The 18,271-nt window shown below is 26.2% G+C and overlaps 1 protein-coding gene and 1 long non-coding RNA gene across 10 annotated transcripts; both read left to right on the top strand.

Moving 5' to 3' along the window:
- The first annotated feature begins 11,806 nt into the window (after window positions 1–11,806).
- LOC108856598 (uncharacterized) lies at window positions 11,807–14,302 on the top strand. Of its 9 annotated transcripts, none has more exons than XR_001950224.2 (6): window positions 11,807–11,909; window positions 12,008–12,222; window positions 12,318–12,412; window positions 12,499–12,577; window positions 12,669–12,838; window positions 12,922–13,933. It is a non-coding gene; the product is annotated as an uncharacterized LOC108856598 (long non-coding RNA). The 9 variants fall into 9 exon arrangements; XR_008934493.1 differs by having other exon boundaries at window positions 11,885–11,900; XR_001950225.2 differs by lacking the exon at window positions 11,807–11,909 and adding an exon at window positions 14,011–14,302 and having other exon boundaries at window positions 11,917–12,222; window positions 12,922–13,771.
- Window positions 14,303–15,577: 1,275 nt separating this feature from the next.
- LOC108859796 (uncharacterized calcium-binding protein At1g02270) lies at window positions 15,578–18,142 on the top strand. Its single transcript, XM_018633708.2, has 10 exons — window positions 15,578–15,737; window positions 15,818–15,907; window positions 15,998–16,105; window positions 16,183–16,288; window positions 16,486–16,706; window positions 16,780–16,856; window positions 16,942–17,050; window positions 17,143–17,274; window positions 17,370–17,588; window positions 17,670–18,142. Exons 1-10 carry the CDS (start codon window positions 15,735–15,737, stop codon window positions 17,886–17,888), a joined length of 1,284 nt encoding a protein of 427 aa, XP_018489210.1. The 5' UTR covers window positions 15,578–15,734; the 3' UTR covers window positions 17,889–18,142.
- Window positions 18,143–18,271: the final 129 nt, after the last annotated feature.

Below are 18,271 nucleotides of genomic sequence, written 5' to 3'. Positions count from 1 at the left end.
ACCCCGTGCGGACATAACAAAGTTCAAAATATGGAATAAATAGTGTATAGCTTTAGAAGTAACGGTTTGTACATCATCATATTACCGTCATTTGGAGAAAGTATTAGCGATGGAAAAAAGACGGTACTCAATATTTGACATTAGACGAGAGGGTACAAAGTAACTCAAGTATCAAGAGGCAGTTATTGTGTGTATGTATAATCGCAAAGTCACAAAATAATTAATGTGTTTAAAAAGATACTTTCATTCAAAATCTGACTTCTAAATAGTGTATAGTTTTAGAAGTAACATTATGCGTGATATTATACTTTGTAATTAGAATCTCTATAATATTATTTGAGAAGTCAGTTTCCTATGTGTCGCGTTCACGTTAACTCTCACGATGGTTGATTACGCTGATACCCTTAATGAATTAAAAAAATTACATTTAGATACTATTATTGAAATTTTTATTTAGTTTCTTTTTAAATTTTTCCAAATAACATATATAATAAAAAGGAAACATTTATAAAGTTTTTTTAAAAAAATTAAAAACGAAAAATATATATTTATATAATATGATTTCATTAAAAAAAAGAAATTTCACAAAATAGAAATATTCCATTTACGACTATTTTAAATAACATAAAATATACTTTTGAAGTAATAAAATATTTATTTATATCTATATTTTCTTAGATGAAAATATATATTTGTATATAATGTGATTTCGTAATCTATAAATTATATTTTACTTATATAATATGATTTCTAAAATACAATCACAAAAAATTAAACTTTTTATTTTAAAGAGATATTAAAAATAAAGTAAAATTAACTTTTGATCAAATAATTAAAATATTTTAAATTAACATAACACTATATAATTTAACAAGGTAGATATATTATATATTATCATTATTAAAAATGTTTTTTAATATTAAATTTTATGTTTTATGTTTGTCACAGTTAATATAACCATAATCAAAATACCACGCAAATCTGAATTCTCATTTTTAGGATTATTTGCATAAATTTCAGTTTACCATTTAATATATATAAGACATAAAATTATTTAAATATTTTAGTTATTGTAAATATTGATATGTGTTCATGAGCTTCCAAAAAGTATTAGTTACTCATGTAAGTAACTTCCAATTGATTATCGTTTTACTTTCTAATATTTTATTTTAAAAATCAACATATAGTTTAATTTTTGTAATTTGGAATCAAATATTTAGTTTATTTTTACTTCATTCTAAGCACAATATATCTTAAGTTATACATAATCTTCCTCAAATATATTTACATATCTAAGATAACAACCAAAGTAAAAGCAAATAATCATAATTTTCATATATTAAAATAAAAAATATTAGTTGAATTTAGAGAAATTGATTGATGCAATCCAATATACCAATGATAACTTATTTAAAAGCATATGTCTGATTAAAATAATATAATATTATTAGTATAAATTATGCATACAAATTATAAATTAATTCAAAATTAAAATTAAATAACAATCAACTATTGTAACATATTTAATTTATAAATATTTGTACCCGTGCATGAGCACGGGAAAATCACCTAGTTGTATTGTATATGTGTTGTAATTTGTAATCAGATCGTGAATAACAGTATTATGTTTACTTTTTCGTCAAATTTATGTAGACATATTAAAAGGAAATATAATAAATTTCAAAAATCCATAAATAAAATTAAAACTTTTATCCACAAATAATAAAATTTATGAAGTACAATTCTCGATAAAGAAAATCAAATCCATAAGACACCTGCAAAAAACATATTAGATTTTGTAAGCTATTGGACCGGATAACAGTATTTGATAAACGTATAATTATTTCTAAATTTTATTGAACAGAAAATAAAATTAAATAACATACCATCATAGAAATAGGCAGAAAGCTGGATGGTAATCAAATCAAATCGGTCTGGTAACTCATCACTACCCATCTTGCAATTCCTTGTAAAAACAAATAATTGTAACAATTTATACATTAAAAAGAAATTATTTGAAAAAGGGTTTATTAAAATTAAGTACCTGACTACGGAATATTTTGAAAAACTTGTTTGTAGACAACATTCAATTTTTTCGTCTGCAGCTTCGATTTTTTACCAGTTATTAGATACAATTTCGAATTGTCAAATCAAAATCATCATTACAAAAATAGAAAGCCTAAATTTAAAATACATAAATGAATTTTACTCAAAATTACTAATTTTGTTTTCATTGATGTTTCTAATTATTATATTGACAAAGTGTATGATTTCTTGTATATATAGGTTGATACGGTCGCAGTATGTATTAATATTATGGTGTAATACTAAAAGTATGTATTAATATTATGGTGTAATACTAAAGTATGTATTAATATATAGGTTGATACGGTTGCAGTATGTATTAATATTATCATGGTAAGAAAAAACATTATTATGATTTCTTTGTCAATTACACATTAATATTAGCCTTATTTGAGTATAGAATATTAGCCTTAATATTAGCCTTTTAAAAAATATTATTATGATTTACATATTTTTGCAAAGATATTCTATAAAATGAGTAATAATCATTACAATCCTAGATAACATACAAATTAAATTTATTTATTTAGATACAATTTCGAATTGTCAAATCAAAATCATCATTACAAACATACAAAGCCTAAATTTAAAATACATAAATGAATTTTACACTAATTACTAATTTTGTTTGCATTCATGTTTCTAATTATTACATTGACAAAGCGTATGATTTCTAAAAGTATATATAAGTTGATACGGTTGCAGTATGTGTTAATATTATGGTGTAATACTAAAAGTGTGAACATATTTTATTTCCCATAGTAAACAGAGTATAAAGTTTTAAAAACTATTACTATGATTTCTTTGTCAATTATGCATTAATATATTAGCCTTATTTGAGTATAGAAATTCAAGTTTCATTGATTCGTTTGAGCAAGCTTACCAAAATTATAATATGAATGTCTTGCCCATAAAGTATGTTATTATTAATATATTATATTTCTCTTTTTCAAATATATGTATTATAAAAACCGTATTAATTATATGGATTCTTGGTAAGGATTGGACGATGATAAAAAAGAATTATCAAAAATTCAACCAATAAGTTTAAGAGAATTAATTCTATAAACTCTTTATGAGTGCCACCTATTAAGAAATCACTAAAGTGATTTCTCTTTTTAATGTATAGGAGGATTTTTCAAAAATAAATCGTTCAATTATCAACGACACTAAGAGTCTGACTGGTGTAACTGCAACGGTTGCGGTTGCGGTTGCGGGAGTTTGCGGATGCAGGTGATTGCGGTTTTAAGCTTTTTCTTGAGATTTGTACGACTGGTATAACTGTTAGAAATTGTTGCGTTTGCGGGACTCTTAGGATTGGTAAACTACCAAACGCAACATCTGTTAAATAATAATTTAACAATATTTACATTTTATATAATTATAAAAATATTAAAAATAATAATAATATATTAAATATAAATCATATTATTAAATTTTTAAAATTTATAAAATATTTTGGTTTTAAATTTTTATAATATAAATTGAAATACAATATGTATACATTTTACAATTTCTATTATTTCAATTAAATTTTTTTATTGGATATTTTTAGTATTATTTTTATTTAAGTATCTTCCTGCAACCGCCCGCAGCCGCAAACGCTAGCTGGAACCAGCTTTTGATTTTTAGGGATTCGGAGCGGTTTGAAACGATTTGTAGCGTTTTCTGTAATTGTTTCGAAACGCCAACAACCGGTATGAACCGCAAAAACTGTGTTTGCGGGTGGTAGCGGAAAAACCAGTCAGCCCCTAAATCGTAGGTGAGACAACGATTATAGACAATTAGACAAAATTCTTACAACCCAACGATAATATTTATTTATGCGTTGACAAAAATACAGTAATGTTTTTACGACGTGATTAACAGATTAAGCAACTTGACCCATGGCAATTTAGTTTCATGAATAAAAACGTATAAAAAAAGTTGCTTTGGTAGGAACCGTGTCACGGTCACTGACATGAGGCAAGAAGCATGATGCATTTCGAGACTCCACAAATCCATTGTGTCCTCCCAATCCCATCACCATTCTGTATATTTATGATGAACTAAATATTTTATAATAATTAATTTTCTGTTTTCAATTTTAAAACAATTTTATCATTTAAAGCAATTTGTCAAAAGATTTGTTATCATTTATAAATAATTATTTTAAATAATATTATGTTATTTAATTACATATGTGATTTTAGATATATAATATGTAGTCAGTTTAATTATTATTTAGGTGTTTTAAAATTTCTCAAAATTAAACTATAATATTTAGGTTCTAAATAAATAAAAGCTTGGGTATTTTATTATTTGCAATTAGATTGGTTGTTATCTTAGATAGTAAAATTATGTGTTGTCCAAAAGTTAAAATTATGTATAACTTAATATATATACTGAAGTTTAAATAGAAAAATAACTAAAGTTGATTGATTCAAAATTACATGAATAAATATAAAATAATATGTTGAAATTATTTTAAATAATACTAAACATAAGAATTAGGGTTGCTTGTGTATTTTTATTATGTATATATTGGATTTAAAATATAAGTAAAAATTAAATTAAAACCAAAGTAAACACTAAGTAAAAATAAACATTTTTTGATATGGTAAAGTATAATACTTTTAGTTTATAAAAAGTATTAGAGTTATGCTAGTAAAAACACTTTTTAATTATTTATCAAATATGTTTACAATAAAGAAGTATTTTAAGTTTTCTAATACATATTATATTGTTTAAAATCTTTTTTTAGAATATTATTTAACACTTCAAAAAATAAATACCAATTTGTAAGATTTGTTTTTCAAAAATCATGTTATATATGTAATATTGTTTTTTTGTAACTTAAATAATATTGTTTTTAAACAACTTAAACAAAGTCATCAGTCCAATACTTGGCAACTCCAATTAGAACCAAAACAACGAGCATGACAATAATAACAGTTTCTTGAGCTTCGGCAACAACATAAACCAACGCTTCAAAGCTTGCTCTCATCTCTTTTCAACGAGACCAATTACTTAAAATTCTCTCTTCTGTTTCACTATCCTGAAGAGTTTTGCCCCCAATATGCATGTGACGTACCCGAAGATGTAAGAAAGGAACAATTCTAATAAGAGGTGTAGAAGTGATTCTGAAAATGTAGAGACCACATTGTCTTTGTTCCCCTCTAGAAAACATTTTGGAAGAACAAAAAAAAAACACTGAGTTTTCGGAAGAACGAAGAGAAAGCGTATTTATTGAATTCTCTTAGAAACTCTGGACCAAAATCTTCTACCACTCTAACGTCATTAGGTGCAACAGGGACTTCAACACGGAGACGGCCACCCCAAATGCGGCGAAGCCATGTTGAGACTCCACAACTCCGTCTTGTCCTTCCATCACCGCAGCAAGGTGTATAAGTATTTATGAACTGAATATATATTAATATCAAATTAAACATTCTATTTTTTATTTTCAATTTTAAATAATTTTATAATTTATATAATTAGTTTAAATAATATTGTATTATTTAATTACATATGTAATTTTAGATATATAATATCTAGTCAGTTTTATTTTGCTGTATTAGATTGCATTTATTTCTATCTTATTCAACTATAATTTCTTGGTTCTAAGTATGTTATATATATATATATTTATATTTAATATATATATATTTATATTTATATTTATACTGAAAATTAAATAAAAAATAAGTAAAGTTAATTGTTTCAAAATTACACAAATGAATATAAAAGTAATATGTTGAATTTTATTTTAAATAATATTAAACATAGGAATGAGATTTCCTTGTGTATTTTTATTATGTATATATTGGATTTCATATATAAAGAAAAATTAAATTAAAACTAAAGTAAAAAGTTTTTTTTTTGATATTGTAAAGTATAATACTTTTAGTTTATGAAAAGTATTTATAGTTATGCTAGTTAGAAAAATTAATTTATGAAAATAGGTTTATAATAAAGAAGTATTTTAGTTTCCTTTTTAATATATATTATCATGTTTAAAATATTATTTAACATTTTATAAATAAATACCAAATTTTAAGATTTGTTTTTGATAAAAAAATATTTTTTCTTGAAAAATCATGTTATATAAGTATATTATTTATTAATTTTATAGATCTTTTGTTTTTGTAGTCTGATAAAAATGTAAAGAAAGTGTGGATATTTTTTTCAGAAAAATTAATATGCAAAATTGAACAAATCATCTCAATAATAGTAGTATATATATATATATATATATATATATAAATTTGTCTAAATATGTATAACTGGATATATGTTATTTAAATATCCTTTGTAATCATATAAGAAAATGTATATGTAAAGAATTTTTTTTTATTATTTTGAAAATATATAAAAGTGTTGTCAGAGATAATGTTTTAAAAGGAAGATTTTTTTTTTAATATAAAGGTTATTTGCGAATTGTTTTTATTTTCAATGATATCACATTTAAATATTATTTTAATATTTAAGTTTGATTTAATTGAAAATAAAAAAGAATTCGCAAAATAACCTTTATGTTAAGAAAGAAATAATCTTCATTTTAAGAAAATGTATAAAGAAAATATTTTATTATTTTGAAAATATATTTATTAAATTATTTGTAATAAATGTTCCTTTTCATTATATATATTTATTTTTGAAAAACTAAACTAAAATTGAATTGACATGAATTAGTAAATAATTTTTAATAATATTAATTAGATATTTTATATCTAATTCATTAAAATTAATAATATAATAGACCGTTGATGAACGCAACACGTAAGAAATCAATACAATTAAAACAACAGTCTTTTTTTGACATCCCCATAGATTTTCAAAATATTTATATGACTGCCACTGTTTTTAATTTAAAATTGTAATTATTATTTATTTAAACTAACAACTAAATTTCCTATAACTACTCCACACGATAAAAAATTATTAAAAGAGAATATCTTTTTAGAAAAATATCTTTGATTTGTTTTCCTTAAGTAACTAAATATCAATATATTATAAATCTTAAATTCCCTAAATAGATGTATATGATTCTTTTTTTTCTTTGGATGTACGTATGTATCTATTGTATGTTCGAGTAACAATTTTTTTTCTTTGAACGAAAAATTGTAGTTACGTATCAATAATATAATAAAAGGAGAACTTTTTATCTACTTGCAAGTAGTTTATGTTAGACCATAAAATTTAGTTAATTTCCTATTATTTCTCTTACTTAGTTGTTATTAAATATATACCATATCTAATATATTATTTTAATATTTTTCAAAATAAGATCTCTAAAAGATATTGTTAAGTATCTCTTTAAGATTTCATTTTAATAATATTTTTAATTTAAAATGTAAATATATATTTCTTTTTAATATTTACTTTTAAATATTAAAATTCGTAATTAATATTAACTACAATTATAAATAAATATTAATTCATTTTTTACATATAGAATAAGAAATATTTTTTTATATTCATAATTAAATTACTCCACCAGATAATAAATGTAAAGTAACTTAATCCATTTATTAACTATATTATAAATTATTAAATTAAATAATAACATATATTCATGATTTGTACAACATATATCAACTTATTAAAGCTAAATATTAAAGTAAGATATATAAAGTAATCAAAAATTTCATATTACAGTATACACATTTAAATTATAATATTAAAACTACTTCAATATATATATATCAAGTATGGGAGAGATTGAATGACATATAGTAAATTTATATAATAAAAAAAAACAAATTTAACCAATACAAATTAATAAATTTGTATTTAAATTGAAGCTTTAAAATATAAGTAAAATTAATATCAGCGGGTTATGTAAATGAATTATCTTATTTTCATAAAAAAATATTTTTATAAAAATACTATGCATAAAATTTATAATTTTAAAATATATATATTTGATAAAATAAATTATAATAGCTAGCTATTATTAATATGTATTGATATGATGGAACAACTTATTACATATATTTTAAAAAATGTTATACACAAACATATAAATTAAATTTCATTATTATATGAGAACAAATTATATAAAATATTTTATATTCACAGAAAATGTTAGAAACCAACATTATACCTACGGGTCAAGATCTAGAATAGACAAATATGATTACAAAGAAACGGATATAGGATTACAATACAAAAAACCGAGCGTATATCAAGTCAACTATGAAATTGCTATTATTTTATAAAAGCGATTTTGATTAATATTTATACAGAGATATGATTACAAAGAAATACATAAATATGAAAACTGAATTTAAAAAAAAAAACAAAAATATACCCGCCCTTTTAAAGGGCGGATCAAAATCTAGTATCTATTATATATACTATACTATTAAAAGGAGAATATGAAGCTCTCTTAGAGTGTCCACCTCTTTTAATTAAATCAGCCAATAGCATTGGAGGTATGTCGCCACATCAGATAAGAGTTTGTATAAATGGGCTTCGTGATTTTACAGCAGTCCGTTTGACCATTCCTAATTTTTTAGAAACCCAGTACCGTTCTTCCTTCTTTTCACGATCAATCAATCCTCTCCCCCACCCCTCAGTGCCGGACTAACCTTTTATATTGCCCCAATCCAAATATAAAATTATGCCTTTGTGCATAATTTTTTTTATCAACACCTTGTGCATAATTTTTTTTGTCAATACTTTGTACATAATTTATCAAGACCACAAAACAGTATAAAACAACTTAAATTTTTATTTAGAAAAATCAAATTCCATAGTCTACTAAAAATATTGATATTAAGAACACTTAATGTTGAAATACAAATCTTCTTGCATTTTTCCCTGCAAAATCATCCATTAGACTTCTATAGTCAAGTCTTTCAACCATAGCTGTCTCAATTGATAACATAGTCAATCCATTTAACCTTTTTTGTGACATGGTAGACCGCAAATAATTCTTTACTTCAACTTCGAAAAGCTTCTTTCAGCTGTGGCGACCGACACCGGAATGATTAACAATATGCGATAAGCAATTTCTGTATTTTGATAACAATCCTCCATTCTTTTCAAAAATTCAAGCACTTCAATAGGCTTTCGAACTACTTCGGGTATTGATTCTCGAAGAATTTTTAGTTCCATAAACAAATCATCACCAACTATGTCTGAATGAGTACCATTGCGTAAAAAAGCTTCCAGATTCAGACATGATGCTCTCAATGTATCCTCACTTGCATCTCTTAGCTTTTTTAAATCAAACAAAAATCCAAAAGTTTTTTCATACCTTTCGAATTGTTCAAATCTGGATTCAAGGGAAACTAGAGCTTGATCCATTAGTGTGTTGAAATAATCAATCCTGAAACTATCCTCTGAGTTTTTTCATACCTTTCGAACTGTTTTATTTCTGACTTTTAATTAGGGTTTTAACTATTGTATAAAATAGAAATTTACTTATAAATTGAATTTTTAACAAATTCATAAATATTGTTGAAAAGTCTAACAAATCTTATTTTAACTAAAAATGTCTAATAAGTAATATTTTAACAAAAGAACCTATAAAATTTATTTATTTATCAATACTAATAATTGTTTTTGAAAAATATGCCCCATTAATTTGGATATAAAGTCTAACAAATCTTATCTTATTATATAAAGCTTGGTTCTTCAAAGTTACTAATTAACATGATCGTGACACGTGGCAATTATATATTTAGGATTGTGACATGTGTTAAATACTAATTTTTATAAAATAATTATTTAATAGTAATTTTCCTTTTTTAAGTTTTCTTATTATATAAAGCTTGGTTCTTCAAAGTTACTAATTAACATGATCGTGACACATGTCAATTATATATTTAAGATTGTGACATGTGTTAAATACTAATTTTTATAAAATAATTATTTAATAGTAATTTTCCTTTTTTAAGTTTTAAACAAATATTAAAATAAGAATTATTTAATATTTATTTAATAGTAATTTTCCTTTTTTAATTATTTAATAGTAATTTTCCTTTTTTAGAAATAAGAATTAAACCTTAGATTTACCATTTATTTACAATCCTATGTCACTGAAACAACTAACCTATTTATTTTAAGCATTAAATGTATTTTCCTTATTTAATTAAAATAAAATATACTACTTCCTATAATCTAGGAAAATTATAAAAGCTACGTGAAACTTGATTCTTCAAAGTTACTAATTAAATTTTATATTTAAGATTGTGACATGTGTTAAATATTTTTTTTTATATAAATAATTATTTAATAGTAATTTTTATTTTTTGAGAAAAAGTATTGTAAATAATAGTAACTAGCTTTATCATAAGATATTTTTTTTACAATTATTTGTTTATGATTTTAGAAAAGGAAAATTAATGTTAATATTATTGTACAAATCGGTTTTGATATAGAATTTGTAAAAACGAAAATTATTATAACTTTGTTTTGCAAATCGTGTTAATATGTCAATAATAAGATTGTAGTTTTTTTTGGTTTATGATCTTTTAATTAGGATTTGAATAAAGAAAATTTAACATTAAACATTCTTTTACAATTTTTTGGTTTAAGATTTTTGAAAAGGATAATTACAATCAAATATTTTTTTGGTTCTTCAAAGTTAGTAATTAACATGATTGTGACACATGTCAATTTTATATTTAAGATTATAACATGTGTTAAATAAAATTTTTCATATAGATAATTATTTAATAGTAATTTTTATTTCTTGAAAAAAAGTATTGTAAATAATAGTAACTAGCTTTATCATAAGATATTTTTTTTTAAAAAAAATTTATGATTTTAGAAAATGAAAATTAATTTTAATATTATTATACAAATCGGTTTTGATATAGCAATTTTAAAAAAGAAAATTACTATAGCTTTGTTTTAAAAATCGTGTTAATATGTCAATAATAAGATTGTAGTTTCTTTTGTTTTGTGACCTTTTAATTATGATTTGAATAAAGGAAAATTAAAATTAAACATTATTTTACAATTTTTATTAAGATTTTTAAAAAGGATAATTAAAATCAAATATTTTTTTTACAATTATCTATTCTTTATGATTTTAGAAAATAAAAATTAGTGTTAAATATTGTACAAATTGATTTTGGTATAAGAGAAGGAAAATTACTATTACATAGTCTTTTACATTATATATTGTTAAAAAATACTTTACAGTAATTTTCAGTTTAAAAAAAAATCTAAACAAAAATTAATTGTAAAAAGGAAGTGAATTTTATTTGTTATTTAAAAAAAAACATTGTGACATGTGTAGAAAAATATGATACAACTCTCTTTTGTTGATTTAAAGAGATTTAGAAAAGAAAAATTAATAACTTTGAAGAACCAAGCTTTAATTACTTTTTTGTGGTTTTATGACTTTTGATTTAGAGATTTAGTAACTTTATCAAAACTCTAAAAAAATCAAATTGTGAATGTGTCAATAAAAATCTGTCATTGCTTTAAAATTATAAAAATATTAGTGATACTGAAAAAAACGAATTTTGAAAATGGAACCTATTAAAATGGCAAAAAATATTTTTCACATTATATATGTAAAATCATACAATTTAACTACAAATATTTTCATTTTTATGGTTTTCATAAAATAAAAACATTAAACAAAACCCGTTGCAACGCAACGGGCTCATATCTAGTTCTAAATAAAAATGCCTAATAAATAATATTTTAACAAAATAACCTACAAAATTTATATATTTATCAATATACTAATAATTTTTTTTTTAAAATATGACCCATTAATTTGGATGCTCCAATCTTTGGCTTGGGTGGCTTCCCCCTCTGGGGCGGCCCTGCCACCCCTATTGCTCTTTAATCATGGAGTAAATGAAGTCTCTTCGGTTACTCACTCTGAATTCTATAGATCTTTTGCGTCTGTTTCATCTAAGATCCTTTATAAATAGCTCCTTTGGGTTTTTATTTTCTGAACATGTTTCAGGTTTCCGTTCGACCAGAAGTTTACCGGAGATTTTCTTTTGGCAATCAGTTACGGAGAGATTTGTCACGGCGACATCTTCAGTGACAAAGATTCACAATCACCAGAGAGTCTCTAGCGGAGAGAGAGTTGCTGGTGAAATAAAAAAAAAACTTCAAGCTCCAACAAGTCTGTTTTGGTAGGGGATCAAAACTGTGAGATTCACAGATGTTAAAATCGTAGGGCTCTTAATCAATCGTAGCTTTTGATTCTTTTTTACCTCCTTTTTAAATCTTTGATCTAACTGTTGTAGCTACACGCTGGGTATGAACAGATTTCCGAGAGAGATGACTGGAAACTCGAAGCCGGCAGAAAGTATTTCTTCACAAGAAACTACTCCACCATTGTTGCTTTTGCCATTGGCAAAAAGTATGATCTTTTACTTCTTCTTTTGTAACCAAACTCATGAATGATTGTGAGATCGATTTATCTAAAGTTTCTATCTTTGTGAACAGATATGTAGCTGGAAACGGATTCCATATTATTGGTGCTCACACTGATAGCCCTTGCCTCAAACTCAAGCCCGTTTCAAAGGTGGAACCTTTTTTTTTTTGTTTCTTTGTCAATTCGCATTTTCAGTTTTTTTTTTTTTTTAAATTTAAAATCATGGGATTGGTGTTGACAGATAACTAAAGGTGGATGCTTGGAGGTTGGTGTTCAAACTTATGGATGTGGCCTTTGGTACACCTGGTTTGATCGTGACAAACTGAGATGTAGTCTCTTTTTTTCAAAACTCAATTTGGTCATTGGATGTGTGATTATTTGTCCTAGCTTTTGGTGGGAATCTCATTAACGGTAGGATGGTTATCTCTCTCATGGACTTTGTTTTAACCAAATCATATAGAACTTACTTGGTTCCTTGCATACAATATTTTCAGGACCTGGAACTTTAAAACTTGGTTTTAAGACGACAACGTCGACTATTTGGGCAGTTGGTGTTGATGCCACCAACAAGACTAACAATGGTGACGTTAGCAGACAAGTTCGAGTTCCTTTACAGCTGATGACAAAATGTTTAGGTTTGTGTTATTCCTAAAAAGTATGTTTGTCTTAGGTATTGGTCGATCAGCTTCAAGAGAGGTGCTGCCACTTAATGAGTTGTTTCAAAAGCATTTGGGAGACAGGCGAGCCATGCCAATGATAATGATAGTTGTATGGATCATTTTGAGAAAATTACCGCAGCTCAGATGTTAAGATCTAGAGAAAAAGGTTAAGGACAGTGACAAAAAAAAAGAGAGAAAGGCTGAGGAGATTTTTCTGAATCACTTGGAAAAATTTACAGACTTGAGGCAAAAAAAATGATTCAGATTTCACCACAAGAAATCAAGCAAAGGAGTGAAGACAAAGAAGAAACAGGAAAATTACCCTTCAGATCACCATTTGAGAGAAGTCAAAACTGTGCTTATTAGGTTGATATTAATAAAATTAAGGCTGAGGAAAAAAATTCGATATTTGCAGATGGAAACAGGAAAGCAGAGTGTTTTCTCCATGAAGGTGGAGAAAACGAGAGATCCAATGAGAAGGATGATGATGATGATGAAAGTTTGAAGCAAATAAATACTGCAATAGAGGACCTAGCATTAACTCTAGAAGCATGTATGATGAAAGTGGAGAAGATTTTAGCGAAGATTAGAGAATGGAAACTATAGAAAGAAACCAGGCCAAAAATGGAGTCCCCGTTTAGAATGGTTCAACAAAAACAATGTCAAACATTATCAACTGTTTGGTGTGAGTTTTTGTTCTTTTGTATAATATTTAGAACTTTCTTATTCGTAACAGTTAATTACATGGTTTTGTTTGTTTTTAGTATGTATTTGAAAGATCTCTCAGGTTGGAGGAGAGAATCATTACTTCTGTGTTTGTTTGAACAAAGCGTAGAAAAACTTTACAGCTGGTTTGGTTTCAGTTTGGTAGACATTTTACTTTCCGCTTGGGTTTGATTCAGTTCATTTGTTTTGTTGGTTTAGTCCCAACACATAAAAAGAGGAAAAGAGGGAGAAGCAGAATCATGGAGATCAAGAACGGGTTTACAACGACAGAACAGAATCATGTGTTATACATTAATCTTCTGCGTCTATGCTTAGACATCTCCTTTCACTTTCAACTTCTATCATCTCTATACAAACATGTAAATTGTGATCATGTTGGCTGATGCCTGATGGTATTATTGTTGATGTTGGTTTTTTCGAATGTATTAAGCTAATCGCTAGCAGTTATCGAATTTATAATTTCATACTTATATTATAATTTGTTTTTTCATTTACTTTTAGAAAATGCATGGATCTATTATATAATTAGTTTTCTTTTGTCCATCATCAAATTTTAAAATAAATAATAAACTAAATCATTTAATATATGTTAATTTATCTTACTATTACATTTATTTAATATAAATTTGAAAAATAAATATAAATAAACATAAAAACATGAAAACGTTGAATGAAAACTAAAATAGATTAGGTATGAAGTATAGAAATTTTTTTAGCAAAATAATATATTTAGTTTGATTTTTAGTCAGCACACGATTAAAAATTTTAGAATGTGTTGTGGTAATAAAAATATAAAATATTTATAATTAATATAATGAAAAATGGAACTTATTTATAGAATATTTCAATTGTAAATATAAATATAAATGTTACTTTAACTTTATTTTTTAAAATTTATAATACATTATGTAAAATATTAAAATTTATTAAAAAATCCAGTATCATATTAAAATTTATATATATATATATATACATATTTCAAATATAATATATTTTATGTATAAATTTTTTGTTTGTTTAAATATAAAATTACTAACAAAGTATAAATAATAATAATTAATAATATTAAATATAGAGTGACAAAATATTTTCTCAAAAAAAGAGTGACAAATATATATGACTTAGTTTTCTAAAATTACTTGATGCATCTAATATTTAAATAAAATATGTATAAACTAAAATAAGTATAATTTAAAACAGAAAAATAATTACATGAAAATCATTCGTAACAGTAAAAAATGATGAAATTTCATATTTATAGAAACAACCAATCTTATTTTTTTTGGAGTTTGTCACAACAGTAAAAAAATCATTAAAAGTCTACCAATCACAGCATCTGAAAAAGAACAATAACAAAAACAATTAAATGATATTACATATTTTTGAAACCGGCTTAAAAAATGTTTTAGAACAAAATGTAAATCCAAAACGTAAATATTAATAAAACAAATAAAATCATTGTAAATTTTTTATAACATGTAATCCGCGCGTAACGCGGATAAAACCCTAGTATTTTTAAATTGGTATGAGACTGTTTTAAACTGATGATAAAAGAAAAAAAAAGACGCAGAGTTATAAAAGATTGCTATTATCATTGGATTTTGAAGAATTTGCTTTGTCAGTCGTGAATGAAATTACACGGAAAATTTTAGTAGCAATTGGTGAACGAAACGACGTGGAAAATATAATAGCAATTGTGAATGAAACTTCATGGACCTTACAAATGCGTGTTTTATGTGGTATAGATGAATTTAAATAAAATAGATAAAAAAAATCAGTCGTGCCTAAAAGAAAAAATATACAAATCATCCATCCGCTTGTAAATTCGAAAAGAAAGGCATCACAGGAGAGTCGTCGTCGATTCATCTCCCTTCATCGACTCTCATCTTTTTTCCGGCAGACACAACAAGGCGCTTTCAGTTATGGTAAGTCGTCGTCGACTCAAGGTTTTTTGATAGTTTTTATATTGTTCTGACTTGTGAGAGATCCGATGTGATTGGTGCAGAGACTGAACTCGAGCTTAGCTCCTTCAACGAGTATTTCGTGTACCACTTTCAATATCTTGGCTCCCATTTATAAACGCGTTGATCAACTGGTTTGTTTGTTTGTTTGTTTCTTCTCTTCTTCTTTTGATTTTCCGAAAGTTTTCTCGCTCGACAACGTTGGTTTTTTGTTGTGTGTACAGAATCAGAGCATTCGAGAGAGCCATTTTCGCGCCCTTTGGTTTACTCGGAACCAAAAGATTTTAGATTTGCTATTACTCCATCAACGGTCCTCAGTGATCTGTCTCCAGGTAAATAATAAATCTTTAAAAAAGTCAACGTTTGACTCTTTTGTATGTGGTTTTAAGAGAACTGTGACTGTTGATAGGAAGTTTGGGTTGCGAATGAAGAACTGGTGAACATGTACCATGATCGCCTTGGCTCTGCAGGCTACAGTATTTTCCAGTTGCCTAGAACAAACCGTCGTGGTGATGGTAAGTAAGGTTCTCCCATTTTATCATTGTTTTTTTTTTGTTCAAATTTATCATTTTTTTTTTTGGTTCAAATTTATCATTGTTGTTGTTTTTTTTTTTAACACATTATCATTGTTGTTTAAAACACTTTTTCTAGGCATTAGAATCTTAGGAGTGGTTATTGCTGAATTGTTCTAGGTTGGATTTGTTTATTACAGGTCTTTTAACAGCCATACATAAGGACTACTTTGAACTTGTAAATTACCGGGAACTGCTCTTTAACGATTTTGGAGACCGTGTTGCTCAGCTCTTACATGTCAAATCAGTTCTTCCCTTCCCTCTTGATGGGAGACAAAATGTTCAACAAGAATTTCTTATAGTCAACACTCATCTCTTGTTCCCACATGATTCTAGTTTATCCATTGCAAGACTGCATCAGGTTTGCCAATCCTTCTTATCGTTTTGCTTCTTTCTTTTCTGTTGGTGTGATCATCGTTGATTTCTTCTGACAGGTTTACAAGATTCTTGAATATCTTGAAGCTTACCAAAAGGAAAACAAACTTAGCCACATACCCATTATTCTCTGCGGGTGAGCTTCTTTGTCTTTTAAGAGTAATTGAAACTGTGTCCACTCACCAGTAAGTACAATATGATCAGAGAATTTTATTATTTAGTGACTGGAATGGAAGCAAGCGTGGGCATGTTTACAAATTCTTGAGATCTCAAGGGTTCATATCATCATACGACGTTGCTCATCAGTACACGGATAGTGATGCTCATAGGGTTAGAGATTTCTTATGAACTTTTTCATGATTCTCACTGTTATTAAAGCCTGGTTCATCCTTAACCGTCTTTCTATCTTTTGTTTTTGTTAGTGGGTTAGCCATAGGAACCACAGGGGAAACATATGCGGAGTTGATTTCATATGGCTATGTAATCCTACTAGCAGCAATTCAAGAAAACCATTGAGAACAAGTTGGGTCGAAGCTGTTTTCAGCATTATCAAGGTGAGTGACAATGTGACATTTGCAAATCTTCACAAACAAAAATTGTTAATCACTTCACGTCCTTTGTTTTGAATAATTCTTGATGGTGTTTCTAGTATCAACTCCAGAAAGCTTCCATAGCTGAAGACAAGGCATTTGCATTTCTTGGGGGAAAGAATCATAGTGATACACTAACATACTCTGGATTCTGCAAAGGGCTTCGAAAGGTAAATCTAACGGGTATACCACATGGACTTAGCTTCCAAGAGACAAAAGAGCTATGGGTTCGAGCTCATCTTGATGGAAATGGTGTCTTCGACTATGAAGAACTCAAGGTAAAACAAAAATCACAAACCAATAAAATGTTAGTTTCGTTTAGAACGGCACTAATGTATATGTGGTTTATGTATTGTCAGAAAATTTGGAACATGAGGATGGTGGATCAGTCTGAAAAGTGCAAAGAGAGTGTAATGGAGAGTAAGAAAGAAGAAGAAGAAGAAGCGGTCGGATTGAAAGTGGAGAGAGCTGTTTTGTTTCCGCAGGAAACAGAGAAAGGATTGTGGCCGGAAGATTACAGTCTCTCTGACCACGCTTGTCTCACTGTACAGTTCTCATCGGTCAAAAGTGCTCTCTAGTTAAGTTTTGTTCATTATTGTGGCTCTTGTATAATTTTAAAGGAGCAACGAGAGATTTTCACCAAGAAGCGTACAAACCTCTGTAAAGTTTGTATAGTTTCTTCATTTTGAACTTTGGTAATAGCACCCCTCTGTTTTTCTGAAACGAAAATGATAATATGCTTTTTTTGATTGAATGGACTCTTTTGTGTTAAAAAAAAAAGATTGAATGGACTCTTCAGTGAAATAAAAAATAAGTTTGTGATGGGGTTTGATACGTTCCTATAAATATATTCAATTAATTACAGTTATCATGATACTTGACTCGTTAACACGACGATTTGGTTGTCATGTTATGTACATTGTAGATTGGATTAAAAACACTATTAATGCAAAGACGAGTT

The sequence above is a fragment of the Raphanus sativus genome, chromosome 5 (assembly GCF_000801105.2).
Source record: "Raphanus sativus cultivar WK10039 chromosome 5, ASM80110v3, whole genome shotgun sequence".
NCBI classification, from domain to species: Eukaryota; Viridiplantae; Streptophyta; class Magnoliopsida; order Brassicales; family Brassicaceae; genus Raphanus; species Raphanus sativus.
The sequence above is the reverse complement of the archived record's forward strand: the minus strand, read 5'-3'. Positions and strand labels throughout refer to the sequence as shown.

Coding starts and splice junctions, on each gene's coding strand:
- LOC108859796 (XM_018633708.2), top strand. Junction 17,051..17,142: donor CGGATAGTGATGCTCATAGG/GTTAGAGATTTC, acceptor TGTTTTTGTTAG/TGGGTTAGCCATAGGAACCA. Junction 17,589..17,669: donor TCGACTATGAAGAACTCAAG/GTAAAACAAAAA, acceptor ATGTATTGTCAG/AAAATTTGGAACATGAGGAT.